Source organism: Agelaius phoeniceus, chromosome 10 (genome assembly GCF_051311805.1).
Source record: "Agelaius phoeniceus isolate bAgePho1 chromosome 10, bAgePho1.hap1, whole genome shotgun sequence".
Taxonomy (NCBI): domain Eukaryota; kingdom Metazoa; phylum Chordata; class Aves; order Passeriformes; family Icteridae; genus Agelaius; species Agelaius phoeniceus.
Window position 1 is genome coordinate 12,330,931 of NC_135274.1, and position 19,739 is coordinate 12,350,669.

Genomic DNA, 19,739 nt, shown 5'->3' on the forward strand with positions numbered 1-19,739 from the left:
TCGCCCCCCCACCCCCATCCGCAACAATGCTCCGGGATGGCGCCGCTCCCCTCCCCCTGCCCCGGGCCGCCAGGAAGGGCAGCTCGGCTAATGCCAGGATGACACAACAGGCCCGGCCCGGAGTCGCCGAGGGGCCCAGCGAGCGCCCCGCCGCCCCGCGCCCGCCTCCCCGGCGCCCCCCGACCGAGCGGAGGGGCCCCGGGTACCTAGTTTGTCCCGGTGCGGCCTCCGCAGACGCTCCGTGCCTCCCTCCTCCCGGCAGCAGCCGCCTCGCTTCCCTTCAATTATCAGCTGAAGCCGCAGCACCGAGCGACGCCTCGTCCGCCGCCTCCGCCGCCGAACCCCTTCCAGCGGCGCGAGGGGGAGGCCGCGGGACTACTTTCTCCTGGCGCCGGGGCCCCGCCGGGGCCCGCGCGCGCCCCGGGCCGGCGGGCGGCCCCTGCCCCGGCTGCCGCACCCCGCGCAGCCCCCGCCGCGGCCCGGAGCGCGGCCCGCTCGCTGCGCTCGGCGGAGCCGCTGGCGGCGGTCGGTAGTCGGTATCCCTCCGCCGGGGTCGTCACCTCGGGTCCGCGGGAATGTCCCCCCTCGGGGCGGCCAGGGGGCGGCCGGGGCGCGGGTCGGTGGTGGCACCGGCGGCGGGGGTCAGACCCTGCCCGGCACCGCGGGGCCGCCGCGGCTGCTCCTTTAAGAGGGGGCCGGGCTAGCGGTGACCCCGCGCGATGTCCGCCCCTTCCTGGTTGCCATGGAGACCGCCTGCCGGCGTCCCAAAATGGCGGCGGCGGAGCCGCGCGGGGCCGCTGCTCTCTCCGCCGCCCTGGAAGGAAGGAAAGAAGGAAGGAAGGCAGACTGACCGGCAGCCTGAGGCGGCACCGGCTTTAGCCAGGGCATGTCCTCCGGGAAGGAACCCCTCCGTGCCGGTGCAGGACGAGGGGCTCCGTTAACGCCGCCAGGAAGCGACCCGGGAGGCGCCACCAGTAAGTGCCGCTGGCCTGGCCTCCTGAGGGCCGGGAACGCCCGGCTGCGTGAGGGCCGGCTACCAAAAGGGTATTTCCAGACATGGCGAAAGTGCCTCTAGACGGGGAGCCTCGCTATGTGGGAGATTCCTTCCACCTGGGCTTTCCCAGCCTGTGGGATGGGGCCCTGCATGAGGAACCGGAGGAAAGGAGGAAAGAGAAATGTGAGTTAGAAGCCTTGCGAAGTAGTATATGCACATCCCTAAGTTTACTCTCAGAAAGGCCTCACAAATAAATGTGGCACGACATTTAACGCAAATAAACGACAAATCCTTAAGTATTACTTCTAAAGAAAAGTTTAGCTGCGCTTTCGGGGTAATCAGACGTAATGCAGAGGGGTAAACAACATGATAAATATCTTGGAAGAGTTTTTTGAACCTTTGTTTTAAAATATCCTTCAAAATGTGCAATATGAGTATTTTTCAGAGTAATCTAATAGAATCATCAATGAGAAATGTTGGACAGTAAACAAATGAAATTTAACAAATCTGATTATGAGTTTATAAGATTATGAAATAAAAATGCAAATATACTATAATCTTTGTTTCGTTTTGAGACATTTTTTACTTAGTTTACTTATATTTACTTATTTACTTATATTTTACTTATTTATACTTATTTACTTATTTATATATAAATAATACTTATTTAATTATTTATTTATATTTCTATATACTTATTTATATTTTACTTACTTATATATTACTTACTTATATTTTACTTATATTTACTTATAGTTATTAGAGAGACAAACACAAATACTTGTCTCAAGCTGGACATAATGATTTAGAAAATGTAAAGTTTCAGAAACCTTTCTGAGGAAGTTCTTTAAATGTCTCATCAGAACAAAAAAAACACAACATATTTTTAAACTAAGAGGAAGTTTCAATTTGTTTTCGTAAAGTAAACCAAAATAATGAACATATGTTCTTTCAGGGAAGAACTGCTGCACAATAATTGGGAAATACGTGGTTTTCAGTAGCTGAAGTTTTGTAGTGGGCCTGACCCACTGACCCCATAGGAATCCTACCAGTGCTCTGTTTGTCTGTGGAATGTGGCTGAGTGTTGTGAGGTCTTTGCTGTTCATTTTTGCACTTGGATAATAAAAATAAGATGGTTCTTATTATTATTACTGTCTTCAGGTTTTTGGTTCTCATATCTGTTTCCTGTCCCACACTTCAGGTATCTATTTTTGGGTTTGTTTTCAGCTGCCCAAATATATCCTGAAAACGAACCAAAATCAGATAACATAAACCATGCAAAAAAAGCTTCATAACTGTCAGTGTAAGTAAGTTCAAATTATTCTGCAAATGTTCATTGTACAAAGCATTAACAGAAAGCTGGTGTCATTGAAAAATAACTGGTTTGGACTGTTTGAAAAATTCAGCTTTGATTTGATGGCAATAAGATCATTTAAGTATTGTGCAGTGAATGTATGCATTTGAATATATCACTATATTTTCTGAAGTTAATACATCTGATTCCAGCAAAACTTTCCAGTTCACTCAAATTTTAATTCCTTACTCCTCAAAACACCTTCATGTAAGTAGTGTCTCCAGTTTTAACTTCTGTACATGTAAAACTTCTGGATGCTAGTTAACCTTTCTCCAGGCTATGGAATCTCCTGCAAAGAGACCTGTGTCAAAAATAGCAGTTGAAGGTATGTGCATCACTGATGTTCCAAGTTGTGTCTCATGTAAAATATATTTAGCCATCCTGGGTTAGCATGGAAGAGGCCTCGCTGTTGGCTCACGTTCCCATTGAGCTGTTTTGCAGTTTCCTAATAAATAACAGTCTTTGCCTGAAAGGCCTCACAGTCTAAGCCTCCAGCTTAGCACGGGGTTACATGAATGCTGAAACCTGCTACTCTGAACAGCCCATTTCTTGGAAGTGAGTGGTTTCAGCACTGTCTGTTGTTATTTTCTTTAAAAGCAAAAAGGGGAGTTTGTGGCTGCATAGTGGATTTGCATGAAAGCTCCCATAATAACACTGTCCAGTGTTGCCCTTCTTTGAACAATCTACTTGGGCTTTACATGAGCAGTAAATTCAGCTCCTCCAGGATGAAGTTATAAATTTACTGGGCATATCTTATAATGCTTCAAGGCTTGTGGACCTGTCGCCATGGCCAGGATTTCCAGTTATCAGCTGAATATAAAGTCAAACTGCCACAGAACCAGAAATCCTGTACAAATACAGAGAATCTTAAGAGCGTGTTAGGGCAAGAAACTTAGTAGCATAAATGAGCATTCACAGAATGCAATTCACCCAGCTGGGTTGTGTGGAAGGAGAGATCTTCTGAGCCATCAGCGAAAATAATTTTTTTCAAGTAGCTATTTTAAGTCAGCAATCATAATTTTACAAATGCACAGAAACTATTCCACATATTTCCCCTGTGTGGGCATCTGCCAGTTCCACTGCAGAAATATAAGACTGAAAGGGACAACTTCAGGTCATCCAGTCCCAGTGCCTGCTGTTTCATCCAGCTACATAATAGATCTTCATAGCATAAATGGGATTTGATGTGTTTCAAAGGCAGTGAAGCTTTTTTCCTCTGCTACTTCACACATAAAAACTGCTCCAGATCATCACTTCTCTGATGGTTAGAAGTGCAGTTACATAAATTAATTTGCATTTATTTTGTTTGGATATCTTTTGTGCAGGTAACAATGCTGTGTGTGTGTGTGTATATATATATATATATATATATATATATATATATATATATATATGAGATATATTGTATATATTTAATAAATATGCACTCTGGATAGGGCTTGTTTTGTTTTATCAGTCTCCACTTGTGAAACAGACTCTCTGCTTCTTGGTCAGTCTCATTTTCTCATTGCACTTATTCCCATTAATAATTTTGCTCTTCATAATAATAAGCCTAATAAACACCATGTGCAAAAGCATTGTTACTTCCCCATGTCTTCTGAAAAAACCTGGGTGATTTAAATTTTAGGTTTGTATTTAACTTTCTCTACCAAAATCACATTAATGACTCTTGATCATCCTTCGATTAGTTATTATTCCAATGTCTTTCTCCTCTGTCAACTTTCAATTTATAACCTTTTGGTTTATGGCAGAATTTATTTCCAGATGAATGACTTTGCCATTTGTACTTTTCAATTTAATTTTGTTTGTTTGTTTGTTTCCTTTTTTCCTCTCCAGGACTGCTCTGAGTTGTTATGAAGGAGAAGTTGGTATACATGTCAGAATAAACATAATAAATAAAAAATCATTCTTGGCCATAAAATGTGTTCTAGGAATCCCTCTAGTATTCATTGGAATGGTGAATGGTTTTTGTTTTGTTTGAGTGCATGTACTATTACATAGAATGGGAATCTTTTTGTTCTTTTTGTTCAAGACTGACACGAGGGATAGCAACTTGTTTCACATATACCTTTTACTGCACATGTTTTTCAATCTTGAAATGCCAAATTAATGTTTTATATGCCAGTTATAATTTGGCAACGTTTATGGCAAAACACAATAGATATTACCTGTTTGTACAAGGCAAGTGATTAATCCTATGGCTTCCAACATTTAATGTAAGATGGCTTGAGAGAGCCATGCAAATAACCTTCCAAAATAACATTTCTTATAAATTGTCTAACAGATGATAAGTACAGGTTTTGAAAAGTGCAAGAGAGGAATCCAGATGGTGAGGTAGTGTAGGAAAGATCAGTCGCTCATTCTGGTCAAACAGGAATATAGACACACATCCCCCACCCTCAAAAAAGAAAAAAGTCTGGTGCTTAATCTGCTTATAGGGCAGGCTGATAACTGGAATGATGAGGCTGGTAACAAAAGAAATGTAATGGGAAAATGATCCGCTCAACATGTAATTAATACTAGCATCTGTCACCATTTAATGAATGCTACACTAATCAGAAGATTTTGTCATGTTAGTAAAATGTTCAGCTACTTACCCACAAAAGACCAGCTTGGTACATTCACAGGGCTGCCGTGGTTCTGTGCAAAATTCCACACATGATCTGCTCGTGTAACAGCCAGGACTCTGTCAAATATGCAACTGCAGAATTGTGTGTTTGGCCAGAGATCAGCAACTGGGCTCTCTCAAAGACATACACAGGCCATGTAGATGAACAAACAGTGTAAGTAACTGGGCAAACAGTTCTCATGAATGTTCTTGTTCTTTACCCCTCATTGCTCCTATTGTTTAGTGTTCGCCTCTCTGTCTTCAATCAGTTTCTGATTAAATCAATACATTCTGAGCACAGCACATTATTTTCGATACTGAGTACTATAAAATTTGCTTAAAAGATCCTTATAATTAGTTGTTTCAATTTTAAAAATAAAGGGTTTTTTCTGGCTTTTTTAGTTGTAAGCAAAAATTCTGAACCTATAGCACTTAAATCTTAAAGAACCTTTTTTTTAAAAAAAAATCTTTTTTCAATAAACAACCCATTTCTCTAAATGATCTCTGTAAGTCCTCTACTATAAAAACCCAAACAAACAAAAAATCACCACCACACCACCACCAACATAACCCAACAAAAATTAAACCAAACACCCCAACAACTTATCATTTTTAATAAAATTTCCGTTTTAGGAGACATTAATAAATGACCCTTGTAGTGGTGGGCTGGCTGATTTTCAGTTGTGAGAACCTTCATGATTTATTAAACCTGCAAGGATAGCTCCTCCATTTGGTATTATACAGTTAACTATTATATCTTGGGCTTGTTTTCAAGTCTTTATGATGACATTTGATATGTAACCTATTTGATTGACAGCAGATGCCATTTGAAGTGCTTAAGCCAGATGGATGGGAGAGGGGGGAAATTAACAGATGTTCTAATAGTAATTGAGCTGAAATTAATTTCATGTTACACTAAACAATTTTTTGAAAGATACGTCTTATTTTAAGTAAATATCTGTGGGAAATGAACCTTTTTCAAAATTCTGCTATTTTATTTACATTTGAAACCTGAGGGATGCCATACCAGTTACTACCTAGCCAGATTCTATCCAAGTCTCTTCTTTGACTTTTCAAACAGAAATTTGTGCTCTAAGCAAATGAAAAGACCATAGAAATTTCTCAAGAGGGTGTTTAAAAAATTATATTTTATTATGAGCTATTTGTATGGAGGACTTCAACTGCATAAAATAGGAAATTCTTGTTGTTGTAAAGTAGAAATATTTCAAGTATAGTTTGCTGAGACCAGGAGACAGCAGCCATTTTGTCCCAGCTCTGGAAATGCTCTGCTATGCTGAAAAGGTGTATTCCCAAAAGAATCAAACATTTTCATGGTAATGCTATCACACAGTATTAATCAGTTATTATCAGGAGAATGTTCGTTAAGCCTAAAATACATAGGGAAAATCACCTTTGCTTTTTTTGCTGTCTTTAATTCAGACATCAAAGTAAACAGTAGAGCTGCTCAGAGAAAATGGAGACAGTTTCTCTAGGGAAATAATGCTGAACTGCAAAAACATGAATATTGTTGTTAGATGTTCCAGTCCAAAGCTAAAATAAGTCAGTTTAGCAGTGTTGTGACATGTTATGGTTTGGATGCCCAATGGTACCTCTCACTTCTGTGGTGTGCCACCTCTGGGTGCATGCAGTTGCTAGATCTTATCCATAAGGTTTGGGGAAGATTTGGGAATTCTTTGGTCATGCTGCAATATTGAAAATGTAATACAGCACAAGAACTGACATAGGAAAATTTGGGCTTTTAACAACTGAAATGCAATTGGTGATGTGCTGCACTGGCAATGCTGGAATTTCAGGGCTTTCATTATTAGCGGAGCAAGATTTCTCTACAGAAGGCATTACATACAGCAATGTAAGTGGTGAGGTTTTGCCTTCCCAGAAGGCTCAATTCTCTTTTTGGAGGGTGATTGTTTTGGGGTTTTTTCCCCACAAACATTACTAAATGCTTAACCCTGTGAAATATTTTATTGATTTGAAATTAGATGTATAACTTATATGGAGTGATTATTACTTGTGAAGTTGAGTTCTTATTGAGCCTATGATAATGCAGTGCTGTCGTGTGGACTTATAAAATCCTTTTTCAGTAGTGGTTGAGCTGTTATTTGAAGATGCATTGTAATATTCTCATATCAGTTTTAATTAAGGTATGTTAAAGATGATAAAGTAATCATAGTTAATTTGCCGTTAATCTGGTTTTACTATATCACTGGTAGCCTAGAGATGTATTTTCTACTTTTGTCTTAGCTGGGTTTTGTCTACTTATAACTAGTCTTTAATATACAGACAGCAGGATCTCACAGAATTGCAATGTTTAAGCTCCCATTTTAACTGTTATGCATGGTTTTAATATTTGTGCCTTTCTTTAAAAGTATCATACTTGATCTAGTCCTGCCTGACAAGGATGATTTTCAGGTCATGAAGTGAATAGTTTCTCAAGGTAAGCAATCACAACTACTTTCTGCTTAATAATATAAACGTTTCTTGCTGTAACCAAGTCATGTGCACATGTTCCTTATTGACAGTGCTTGTTCTTTAGAAACAAAGAAAGATTTAGTTATATTTTTATACTTAGGTAGTAAATCCTTATCAATCTTGTTCTCTGTCTTGGGATACCTCAAGAGTAATTCTACTTTCATGTTACCAAAGGTAAGTTTGTGTTCTTGCCTGTTTTGTTTTCCTTTTTCCTGCTTCAAGTTAGAAAAATAATTATTTCTTTTTTCTGTCACTTTATTAACCAAGAACTGTTTACATTATTTAATTTTCCATATACACAGTAGCATTCATGATGAAGAACTGTCAGATATGTTTACTTGACTAGGCATACCATATATTTATACTTTTTTCATTTATCAAAAGTAATTAAATGCACTCAGCAAAGTGTTCGAGGGAAAGAAGAAGGCAAGAAGTGTAGAAGGCAAAGCTAGAAAAGGTTCCGAATTTTTATCTCAGTGTGAGTTAGGCTATGAAAGGTCTTATCCAAAGATGCACCAGTGTAACCTAGAAATAATTTTTAAACAAAGTTGGTGGTCTGAACTGCTCTATGGATTTTTATTCTACAGATTAGCTCGATTTTGATTTGGTATACACTAAATCAGTTTGTGTTAAACTGAAATAAGCCTAGATAAAACCAAAGAAAAAGTGCCTGCAACTTTTGGATGGAGTTCACAAAATTAGATTAAAATTGGGTACAACCAGTGTACATGTCATTTGTTGGCTGAAGCCTGAATTACACAAATTATCTGGAGAAGGGTGGGAACTGGAAGAATGAACACTAGTGCACAGTAAAATGATAGAAATCATTTGTTGCAAAACTCAAAATAATACTGTAGACACAGAAACCTGGGAGAGTGTCTGAAGCCAGAGTTCTAAATAACATAAGAGGATGACAGTGAACAATGGAGTGAAAGGAATGACAGCAGATGGGGATTGCAAGCAAGAGAAGCTGTGTAGCTGGAAAGCATCAAAAAAGCAAGCAGATACTTGGGACAGAAAATGCAATCTATGTTTTAATACATGTGCATATCAAATTATCATGGCAAATGATAATGAGAGATTTCAGTTTTTGCTAAGTTGGTGCTACAGCTGAATTGTACAGTTGTTTCCTCCTGTGCAGTTTATAATGAGACTGAAACCTAGAGGTAATCAGTGTTAAGTTTCATATAAAAAGAGTAGTTAAAATTGGACTGAAAAAAATCCTAGTATTTGAAGAAACAGGAAACAAAATCAACCAACAGGTAGCACATGCTGCCTGTAGTACTGGGCTGAAAACTGATGGAGAGAAAGGGCACACTTGTTAACACAGCTTTTTCTAAAAACTGGAGTCATGCGTAGGAGCCAAGTATATGAAAATGCCTGCACCATGTGATAGATTCTTTAGTGTTCCTGTCTTCTGATTTGAGGTGGAATTAAAGCTGTAAATAGACAGCAAGAGAACTTTGAAAAACACACTGATAGTGTTAGTTTGTTCTTTAAAAATGTGGTGAGATTTTAGGGGCCAGTGCAATAGATGTTCCTCAAAATTTAGAGTAGGAGATGTCAGTGAGCTGAAAGTGAGCTGCCCACGTACGAATATAGGAAAACAGTTTTCAGCAGATATTAAACGGGTGGCAGATATATGCAAATCAGGAAGATAAGAAGTATCCAAGAAGGGAGCAGTGGGATGATTTAACTAAGACTTCATCTGTAATAAAAAGGATTGCCAGTTATATGTACAGACCCTGCTAAAAGAGGTGCAGATTCCCTAAAAATTACTTTGCGCTGTAACACTGCTGTACTTCAGGACATTTTAGAGAGATAGCAAAAGTCTGACTGCTCTGTTCTGTTGTTTGGACTTTTTTTCTCTAATAAAGAGGAAACAAATTCAAATACACACACAAAAAAAAACATTTTAAAAAAATCAAAGCATTCACTAGACCTGAAATTGTGAGAGGGAGACATTGAAACTCAATTAAGGAGGACAAAACTTAAAGAAATGGTTTTAAATTAAACCTGTCAGTGTATTATCCATCTAGAAAGGAGTGTTATGTCTTGCACTTAGCTTACATGCTTTGTTCTGTTAAGTAGTAGAATAATCTCTTTGTGGCGGTCTGATCTAGGTCTGCCTGTTTAATCACATTAATAAATAGCAAGTATCATGCTCATAAGTGAAGACTCTGATCCTCTAGAGTAATATTTTATTCCCTCTGATAGTTTTGCTTTCCCTTCAGCACATCCCCTCCCTTCTGCATTGTCTCTCACTCTTGTATTGTTTCTCTGATCTGTGTGCATATTCTAGACAAAGGTAGACCTTATCTTCCAAAGCACCTTTGCTGTAAGCAGCTGTGATAAACAGCTTTACCTACTTTTTTTTTTCCTTACTTTCTTCACTTTTTATTTATTCTCTCTCCCACCCACAAGCTCTGGGAAAACCAAGGAAGAAAGATACTAAAATAGGAATTAACCTGGTATGAAACTGAAAGAAAGTGAAGAGACCATGGCAAGACAACAAATTTTGTGCTCAAATATAAGTACTGCATTCCCCAAAGGAAAAGACAATTATTATTTCCAAGCTTTTTATTATATCTTCCTCCTGAATTTTACTAAAACGTTTTTCAGATGCTCTAAGTGGGAGCCTTCGGTAGTCATGCACACACACACGCAAAGCTAATCCCTTGGTTTAAGTGGGTTGATATTTCCAAGCGTGAGAAGTGAGGGAAAAATTATCAACTTCTTAGTTGCTATATGTGAAATTTTAGAATTGAGACATTTCTCTTCATGCACTTGAAATATTTGTTAAAAGCACCACACAAAAGAGTTTGCCTTGACACCAGGAAGTTACCTTTTTTCTGTGTGTCATTATCTTTATCTGTGAACTCTGCTACAGTCACTGGTATATTTTTGTTTGCTAACTAAAGCAAACTAAAGCTTATTTTAGCTTTCCTTGCTATTAAAACTTCTTTTTCTCCAAAACCAAAGCAGACATAAGGGAAGGGAAATATGTGGATTTCCATGATGACTAATGTGGTCCTGAGAAGAATCTGTACAAACTTTCAGGTACACACTGTTGTCCAGAATTTCTACTCAATGATGTGTATGGTTATTTCTTGAAGAACAATTCCTTTAGCACAGCTGGGTATTAGCTTTTACACTTTAGACTCTTTGGCATAGATGAAGTGGACATCTCTGAGAAAGACTGAAACACAAACCATGTCTAGTAAATGCCAAATAAACCTACTTTTATTTCTCAGGAGTGCACATCAGAAGGAAGCTTTTATCTTGCAGAGATGTAATCCTATCAGTACAGACAAAATAGTAATTGGTATAATTTCCTATATTATAGCAAATGCAGATGTTGAGGTTTTGTATCAGTTGTGAAATGAAGCAGGAACCTTGTAAGCCTTAAATTTGGTAGGGCTTAATAAATTTCCAAAAGAACTAAAAGCATCTGATTTCACAGACATAACCGGCAGCAAGCAGTAACTTTGATTTCATATTGTTCATCCCCAAATTGTGGAATGGCACCAGTGTATGGCACCAGAGTCTTCAGTTTGGTGGACTCTTGCACTATTGCACCCAGATGTGTCATTTTTTGTGTTTACTCCTAAAAAGCTGTCCTTCAAAGACTTCTGAGAACCCCAAATAAATTAGGACTTCATTAACTGCAACTTCTTGATACTCCATTTTACTTTCTTTTTCAGGTCAAACCCTGCCAGCAATTTTGGGCAACATACCAGCACCAGTCCTGAAACCAGTATAGTCCCTTCTTCCAGACTGCAGTTGCTAGTGTTCACATTCTTGCATATTAACCAAATCAGAACTCTCAAAATAATCTGCTTTGGCCAGTCATATATTTTCATTACCAACTGCCTAAGTGGTCTTGGAGGCAGGAAGGAAAAAAGGAGACTTAACAGATTCTTCAGTTGCACAAGATCTGCATTCTTGCTTTTAAGTTAATCACAATATGCCATTGTAGGCTCTCATGAAACAATTGCCCATGTGTGTTATTGTTTTGCAGCAGCTTATCCCACAGGGATCAAAATAGCATTGCCTTGAGCTGGGTCAGTGTCCATGCCTAAGGATAGCCTCACTCCTCCCTTCTAAAGCTATGAAACAGTTTATTTTAGTTCTTTTGCAAATACCTGTCCATTGTCAGTGCTAGCTCTTTCACAGTTTAGACACGTTTGCCTCTTCTTGGTGAAAATTTAGTAAAATTTTAAGGTACCTGTTTTGCGTTTTTTAAAGTGATCTAGAAGCCTCAGCTCCATTCACTTGCAGAATAAGCACAGCTTTGTCTAAACATAACGATTTCTTTTGTCCAACTCAAAATTTCCTTTATTTCTTATGCAGTCAAAGCTGCAGTGTGGATGTAAATGCAACTGTGTGAAAAACTTCACTATAAAGTAAAAAAAACCCTCTACTATGGTATCAGCTTCTCAATTAGATGCAACTATGTTAGAGTAGACATAGAAAAAACTATGGTGAGAGGGTGCCTTTTCATAAGTAAAAATTTTAGAACTGTGTAATTTATAGTTATCTCCTTTAAGATATTTCAGTAATGTTAATATTTATTCCACTTTTATTTTGTAAAGATTTAAGTGAGGGTGAAATGGGCAATTTTTTAACCAAAACACATGGAAGTTAATTGTTTTATAACCAATAGATTAATTTGCAATTGTAGTAAAAATGCAACAACACTGTGCAAGAGAAAAAAAGATAAAATTATAAAATCAGTGACAAAAGCATTTGAATACTCTAATTCTGAAATCAAAATTTTCTGGTCTTCTTTAATCTACAAAACCCAACCAAAGCACAGGTTGTTGGGTTTTTTTTAAATATGATGGGGAAGTAATATAATGTGTGATAAAATAGTCTGGGTAAAGAGATTTAGTAGAGATAAAGTCTCTAAGACTAAGTGAGAATGTGACATTTTCTCTCTAGAAGACACAATGGCTCCTTCACTGTACAGTGGAATGAGATCTTGAACTGTAGTAACAAATCCAAGGCTAAAAACAAAGACCAGGGATTTAGGCCATTCACCTGGGACAGAGGAAAATGTTTGTAGATCTCCTGAATCTCAACAGTGTTATTTTCTGGATTCTGTAGTCACCTTCCTTCTCCAACGAATGTTTAACTATTTAAAGGAGAATAATTTAAGGGAAAATTAACCTCCATATAGCCTGTAATCTGAGAAACTCTATTTTGAGTTACTAGTTTTAAGCAAAGCAAAAAGCTGAATCTGAAGAAGTTTGAAATCCTAATAAAGTGCACTGGGGAAGGAGAAAGTTTCTCGTATTTGCCTTTGTACAGGGTTTCACAATTCACACTGTCTGTCTCAGCTCCCCCAGAGGTTTCTCAGTGTACGGTATGAGTCTGACATGAGAGACTTGCCTACTTCTATAGCTTCTGAATGAGAGTAAAGGAAGAGTGAGACCCACATCCTGAGCAAGGTGGCTCACCATGTGACAAATTTCAAATATTATTTTCTCATACAATGTAAAGAGTTCTATGCTTCTGGTAATCTACACTTCAGATTCATTTTGACAATAGATACTTTCTAAATAGTTTATTTTTTGCTAATTTTCACTTAAATATTTGTTTTATCGGTTAAAAAATTGCAATTACTTTTTACCTGAAGCTTTGTTTGGTTCCTGCTGTTTAGATTCGGGTTTGCTCATCCTTTCCTCTTCTCTCTTTTTTAATGACAAAAATGCCTATGGAATAAGCAGTGTGGTAGTGAATTCCCTTACCACTTGCACCTCCAAATAACATTGAGAATGGAATGTGTCCATGGTAACCAGGATGCACTCATAACACTTTCCATTCTTCATCTTTTAATCTATGCAAATAGTAGAGTATTATAAAATCTATGCAATATTTTTATTTGAAATAACCACATGCTAACAAATTACCAAGGTAACTGCAATTTGCCCTGGGTATTTGTACATAAAGCAGTTTTTTAATGGAGTGGTGCTATTGACAGTTTGTTCCACTGTAAATCAAAGAATAATGTTTCAAAAAATCACAGTGGTGTTCAATAAAATTACTTGAATATTTTACTTTTCCTGTGCCTCCACATGTTGGCCTGATCTTTCCATTTGGCAGAGTTCCATGGCAGTGTGATTCCTGGTACAGCATTTAAGAGGAGGCAATGTTATGGAAGTATGTATTTCTTTAGTTTTTTTGAAATTCCTATTAAAATGCCTTCCAATTTATAAAACAATAATTTGGAATTGTACAACAATATTGCAAAAGAAAGTACAAGAAAGTACATTTGTATACCCATATTAAAACATCTGCTGTAATAGACAAGGATATTTCATTTACAGAGTATTGGCTTATATTCCATTTTAAAGTTTGTTAGATTCTGAAAAGATAAAAACCTTTTTCAAGAGTCTAAACACACATATGCTCACTCTAGTGTTTAGAATAAGTATGTACTTGGGCACTCACATATATTTAAGCTTACATTATAGATAAATTCACTCATATACACAAAATAACAAAAAAAATTATATAGAATACTTACTGTGAAAAGTTTGTCTTGCTTACAGCAGTGCAGATTTTGAGTATTGTCTATCTGTATGCACTTTGTTTTGTTGTACTGTATATCCCAGACTGAAAAGTGTTGATTAATGTATTTTATTACAGATCCAAACACATTGTAATCTCTGGTGCAACAGAGCTCTGCTTTTTAAAGAATCAGACTTATAAAATTGTGTATAGTTAATTTTCTGTATAGACTTGTAGATTTAATCTGTAGAACGCTGTTAGGTATGCAAGTTCAAAAGTTTAAAAGCAACAGTTATTAATCAGTTTTGGTAAGTGGTTGTGGGGACAGGTAGCTATTTTGTTTTTCAGTTACACTTGGCATTTTCATGCTGAGAAATTGGTTTGTTTGTTTGTTTTTTAAGGAAATGTCACTTCCAGCAGTAACAGGAAAAGGCCAGGAGAAAGCCTATTAACCATGTTTCTTTTCTCCTTCAGCAATGGGGTTTTTCTCCTATATACTGTATTCATGTGGACCATGTTGAAGGATGTGCAAGATGAGGAACATGTTAGAGATGTCTTTTCTTTCTCTACTGGTGTATCAGTTTTGTTTTGACCCTGTTCTCACCTCATGTTTTCCACAAATAAGAATGGAAGAAGCTGCTTCTCCCTACACTGCTGGAGATAAAAAGAGCTTTAGGAAGTACAGTAGGGCATTCACTGTCCTATTATCCCTGTGCTGGGCTGCAAACATTCGAGTTCTAAAGCCTTCCCAGGTAGCAACATCATCTGTGAAGCAGAATGACAAGGGCTTTATAATCCCTTTTGCATTGAATCCTCATTACCACTGGTGTATGAAATTATGTTATTTTAACATGGTAGTCTATATAGTGTATGTGCCTTGCAGAAATGTTAATTCCACTGTATCAAAGGTTTCAATGGGATATTTATTTTTCATATATTAAATTCTAGAATGCATTTTGGATGAATATGGGCTTTTTTGCCTTCAAAGATGCAACTGTTTCACTGCAAAGGACTAGAGACTGTTTATTGTAAAATAAAATGAATTTATGTAACTGAGTAGGACTTTTTCCTTTTATTCACACAAAAGGTTGTTTTACAGAGTACTGTGGATATCTCTGAGTGTTAATCAAAGCTGTCTTATATGTATGCAATCAGATATGTGATTTAGCCATTATGATTACCCCATATAGTGATATATTAGCCACAATAACCATCAAAATGATGAATTTTACCTGATTATATTTGACATTCAGATAAAAATGTTAAGCATTTATTCTAACTTATTTACTGCTATATATGAGATATCAACAGGATAAAAGAAAAACTTGAAAAATACAGACATGATTGGTATAGACCTGCCTTAGCAGATAGTCTGGAATCTGAGTTTTAATTTGAAAATTAAACTGAATACAACTCATTGGGAGTTACAAATACTTAATGCTCAACTTTAAAATCTCAATTTTAGCAGTGAAATACCAGAGAGATCTAAAGTTAAATTTGATGTTAAGAGATGTATACCACTGTTGTCAGAGCTAAGATTTGTAAAAGTAACTCCATTTTTTTCAGTCAGTATATGGAAGTATTGACAGGTAATGCAAGGCTTGCTTTTAATTTTCCTTTTTGGCATGTCAGTAGAAAAAATAAAGATCTATGGAGTATGTTTTTTTTATACATACATGTATGTGAATGTGTTTATAAATATTCACCTCACTAATATTCTCATTTATCAGTTTTATCACTCATGTCAGGAACCCACCTATAGATATGGCAGTGTAAAGTCCTGACTTTTCTCAATTAAATGGAAGGGAATAATATTAGTAACACTGGATTAGATGGGGTTTTTTAACCTCGTCTATAACAGCAAGTGAATTTTACTTGTGGCTTGGAGCGTGCTCTTTATGAGGAACTTGTGTGAATGATGATGGCTTTCCTCTTGTGTAGGCCCAGCTGTGACAGCAACAAAAAGAAAGTCAATGTTAAAAGGTGACACACTGTTCAGGCACGTATGTAATGTTTTAAGAGATCTCTGGGAAACTTACTGGTAGTTAGGACCACTTATACTCCATCATTTCATAGCTATCTAGTTTACTATTCACGTTCATTTTTTTTGTCTTGGTTGCATGCTTTGTAATGTAGATTTTCTTTTCTTTTTCTGTCTCTGAAAATGTGAGTTGAACATTACTTCTGGAAAGCTTTTGCCAGAATTTTCAGAATTCTTAAGTGCTGAGCTTTGAACTGTCCTATTAGTTTTGATTTTTACAAAATGTTAAAATCCCAGTTTAACTTCTAAGCTGCCACTTTTGAATGCCTGAGCAATTGGATGGGTATTTCTACTTAACCACATAACTTGACACCAGATACATTGGGATTCTATGAATAAATGAGAAACAAAACCAGAATCTTTATAGTCTTGCCTGTGGAGATATCTTCTGTGTAAAGTATGTGTTTATTTCTATGAACAATTTGCATACAGGTGTTGTTAAAACATTTTACACTTGTTGCAGGTGCATTATGGGATGTTTATTGTCCCTTGAAGCTGCCGGTAATGTAACTGTGGTCTGATCTTTTAGGAAAACTTTCTTTTGGGACTGTAGTAATATTTACATAGCCCCACCCTGAATCTGGTATAATATTTATCTCATGGTGCTTGATATTAATTTCATCTGCTTTTTTCCTTTTTTTTCTTTCACAGTTGTAGGTAATTTTCAGGTGGTGGAAAATTTCCCTTAGGAATTAACTTCATCATTTATGACCTAGAGAAATTAAAGCATCCCAGGAGGATAATAATAATTACAAATGTTGGGTGGCAATATTGATCTGCAATAAATTTCATGAAAGATGGGATTGCTTTGGCTAACATACTTCTTTCTATGAATTAATTAATATAAATTAATGTATGAATAATGAAAAAAACAAAAAGATGTGACAATAAACCTAAATATATGATAATGCCCAGAAACATTGATAGTTTCATTGTAAGACAATGACAGAGATTTTAGCAACAAATATAGGCCAGAAAGCAATGTTCTTATGGCTGATAGCACATAACGCTCTGTGCCAGCACATTTGTTTCTATGGCCATGTTGTGAGGCACCCAGATTCGAATTCCCAATCTAATTGGACACAATCAACTGCTAATGCAACAGGTGACTGGGACTATACAAGTGCAAAATTACTCCAGGAGCAGACAGCCAGGAAAAGAAAGGCAGTGGGGACACCACTAAGTTAACCTCAGAGACAGACTGGCCACTGAGAACATCTGAAATAGTGATGCATTTTCCCAAATTTCCATGGAACTATGTGTCCCAGGGAGTTATTGCTCTGCATCTTATAATTTTGGTTCCCAGTAATGGATTAACTTAGGGAGTGGTCATGTTACAAGATGCAGTTGATCATGGTTCACAGAGAAAACAGTTTTCTGAAAATACTAATCCAGAGACATCTTTATTCAGTAACTGCTGGGGATGGGTGAGGTGAGCTGTGCCTAGTCTGGAAATGGAGAATTTCATAACTGCACCTGCAGTCTGTTTTGTAGCCCAAAACCTAATAGCACAAACCACCTCAGATTGGTGAGATCTTGACTTTTTTAAAAATAAACTGCTTTTGTATTCTGAGTCTGTACAGACATTAAAAAAATATTTGCAATGTGACTTCATAATTATCCCATTTTTATGATGACCTTGAAAAGTGTCATTTTGAAATAAAGTTTTGTTTTTCTCATCAACAGCTTTGGTTGACATAATCTTATTGAATCACTATCTTAGGTAATCATCATCTTATTTGAGTAAGTTCTCCAGGGAGGTGCTGGAGTCACTTTCTCTGGAAGTGTTCAAGATGTGTCTGGATGTGACACTTGGAGAATGATTTAGGGGTGATTATGGTGGTGCTGGGTGATGGTTGGATTGGGTGATCTTGAAGGTCTAATCCAGCCTCGGTGATTCTGTGATTATTTACACAGAGGTGGAGGAGAACTGCTTTCCCAAAAAGTATATGAGCCTTGGGAAAGAGGTATGGGGGTAGGGGAGGGTACAACCATTTATCTCCTTTCAAGAATAAATTGGAGTGTATCCTCACTCAGAGCCTCAGATTAGACCAACACATTCTCCATGCTTTGCTTATTAAAATCTTACACATCCTACTGCACAATTGAGAGATTTTTAGCCCTGCTGAGTTCGTGTGGCCTGAATTTCTACGTTTAGGTTTGTGTTTGTTACATTTGTGTTTCTGATTCGCTGTTATAACTTTTGCAACTGGTCAGTTTCAAGTGAAGTTGATAGAAATAATAACACCACCTTAAGCTGTTGTGTAGGGCTGTGAGCCCTGTTAGTGTTCCATGGATGGGAAGGCTTCACATTCTGAGCTCAAGGGACTGGATATATGTACACAAGGCATGGAAAAAGTTTCAATCAGCACTCACAGTCCATGAAAAAACTAATCTTTAATTCCAGTTATTACTGCTTGTTTTGACTAGGAGGGGAATGAATATGGCCTGAACCAACAGAAAATGGACTGCCTGTTGAACTTGGCTCAGGCTCAGTCTTTAAATATGCTGGAGTTTTGCAGATGTTCCTAATTGCTCCATTAGTTGAAGCAAAAAGTTGTACTGCATTTTAATTCATGGCAAAATTGTTCATCATTTTTTATAAATTTGAGCTTTCAAAGAAGTAGTCTTCTATACTCTTTTTGTTGACCTCTTTTTTTTATTTACCTTATAAAAGTAGATTTGAGATGTGAATATATGCTGGTGAGAAGGCTTCCAGCTTTTTGGTTTTTACTCGTTGCTTGTAGTGTAAGGTTTTTCTGCAGCATTTGATATTAATATGATGTCACAATGAAACATCTGTTTTATGTTACACGGGTGCAATGATTTAGGTAATTAAATTATTGTTAGCAAGCAGTTTTCTGCTGTTATTCTGTGGTTTTAGTAGGTTACAAATAATTCAGTAGGTTATAAATAAGATCTGCCTGCTTTTTCTTGAAAAGTCTTACTGGTGGTTCCGAGGTTTCCTTCCCTATAGGAAGTATTGAAAGCCACATTTGCCATTCTTTTCTAAGATGTAGTCATTTCTTTCTCCTTCTGAAAGTATTGCTAAAATTGAAGGGTTCCCTCTACTTTTTATTAAAATTGTAATATAAAATAAGGTGCTTTCTTTTTAGAAAAATGCAAACACAAATAGAAGTATTACAAGTATAAATTACTACGTTTGTGAATTGTATTGTCATACTGATATTATTTCTGTCCATAGTTCTTGCTGTTCCACACAATCAGATGTTTTTACACCTCCTCACCTCCTGTTAAGAGCTTTGCTGCTTCTAAGTATTCACACATAGAATTTTTCTATTATTTTTCTATTAATTCTCCATAAATATATTTATATATATATATATATATATACACACTGGAAGAAGAGATTAGATAGATAGATTGATAGACAGACAGACAGATAGATAGATAGATATTCTGGAATAATATTCTAGCTATCTGTACTGATTTATTTGCTAACTGAGAGTTCAAATAAATACTTCTCACCAGATCCATGGTTTGCTGCTAAATATTTGGTACCCTCCTTCCACTAAAATGTTTTCCTGTTAAGTGTTGGTATTTCCTGTCATTATCTCCTGGTTTTCATTCCTGTTATTTTAGCTCTCTTCATGTGATTGGGATTTTTAGAGAACTTTTCTTTTAGTAAGGTGCCTGAACTATTAATTACCATTTTACTAAATTTTACATTACCTAAACATTACCATTTAACTAAATTTATAAGAACAACCATACA

At 37.2% G+C, this 19,739-nt stretch overlaps 2 protein-coding genes across 11 annotated transcripts in view; one reads left to right on the forward strand and one right to left on the reverse strand.

Annotated features, from left to right (window-relative positions):
- The window catches only part of TRIP12 (thyroid hormone receptor interactor 12), a 79,727-nt gene extending 79,048 nt beyond the window's left edge, over positions 1-679 (reverse strand). For 6 of the 10 annotated variants that reach the window (XM_054639651.2, XM_054639649.2, XM_054639648.2 and 3 more), the window contains exon 1: positions 207-350. The gene's annotated coding sequence lies outside the window, so the exon portion shown is untranslated. Of the gene's footprint in view, positions 1-206; positions 358-560 lie in introns of those variants that run through there. The other 4 variants (XR_008534842.2, XM_054639646.2, XM_054639655.2 and 1 more) reach the window with 4 other exon arrangements.
- On the forward strand, positions 99-17,688 carry LOC129124597 (uncharacterized). The gene is made up of 9 exons (XM_077183655.1): positions 99-110; positions 211-974; positions 2,222-2,297; positions 2,501-2,673; positions 4,185-4,305; positions 4,976-5,131; positions 7,344-7,411; positions 7,547-7,620; positions 11,151-17,688. The coding sequence occupies exons 1-2, from the start codon at positions 99-101 to the stop codon at positions 877-879; spliced, it is 681 nt and encodes a 226-aa protein (XP_077039770.1). The 3' UTR covers positions 880-974; positions 2,222-2,297; positions 2,501-2,673; positions 4,185-4,305; positions 4,976-5,131; positions 7,344-7,411; positions 7,547-7,620; positions 11,151-17,688.
- Positions 17,689-19,739: the final 2,051 nt, after the last annotated feature.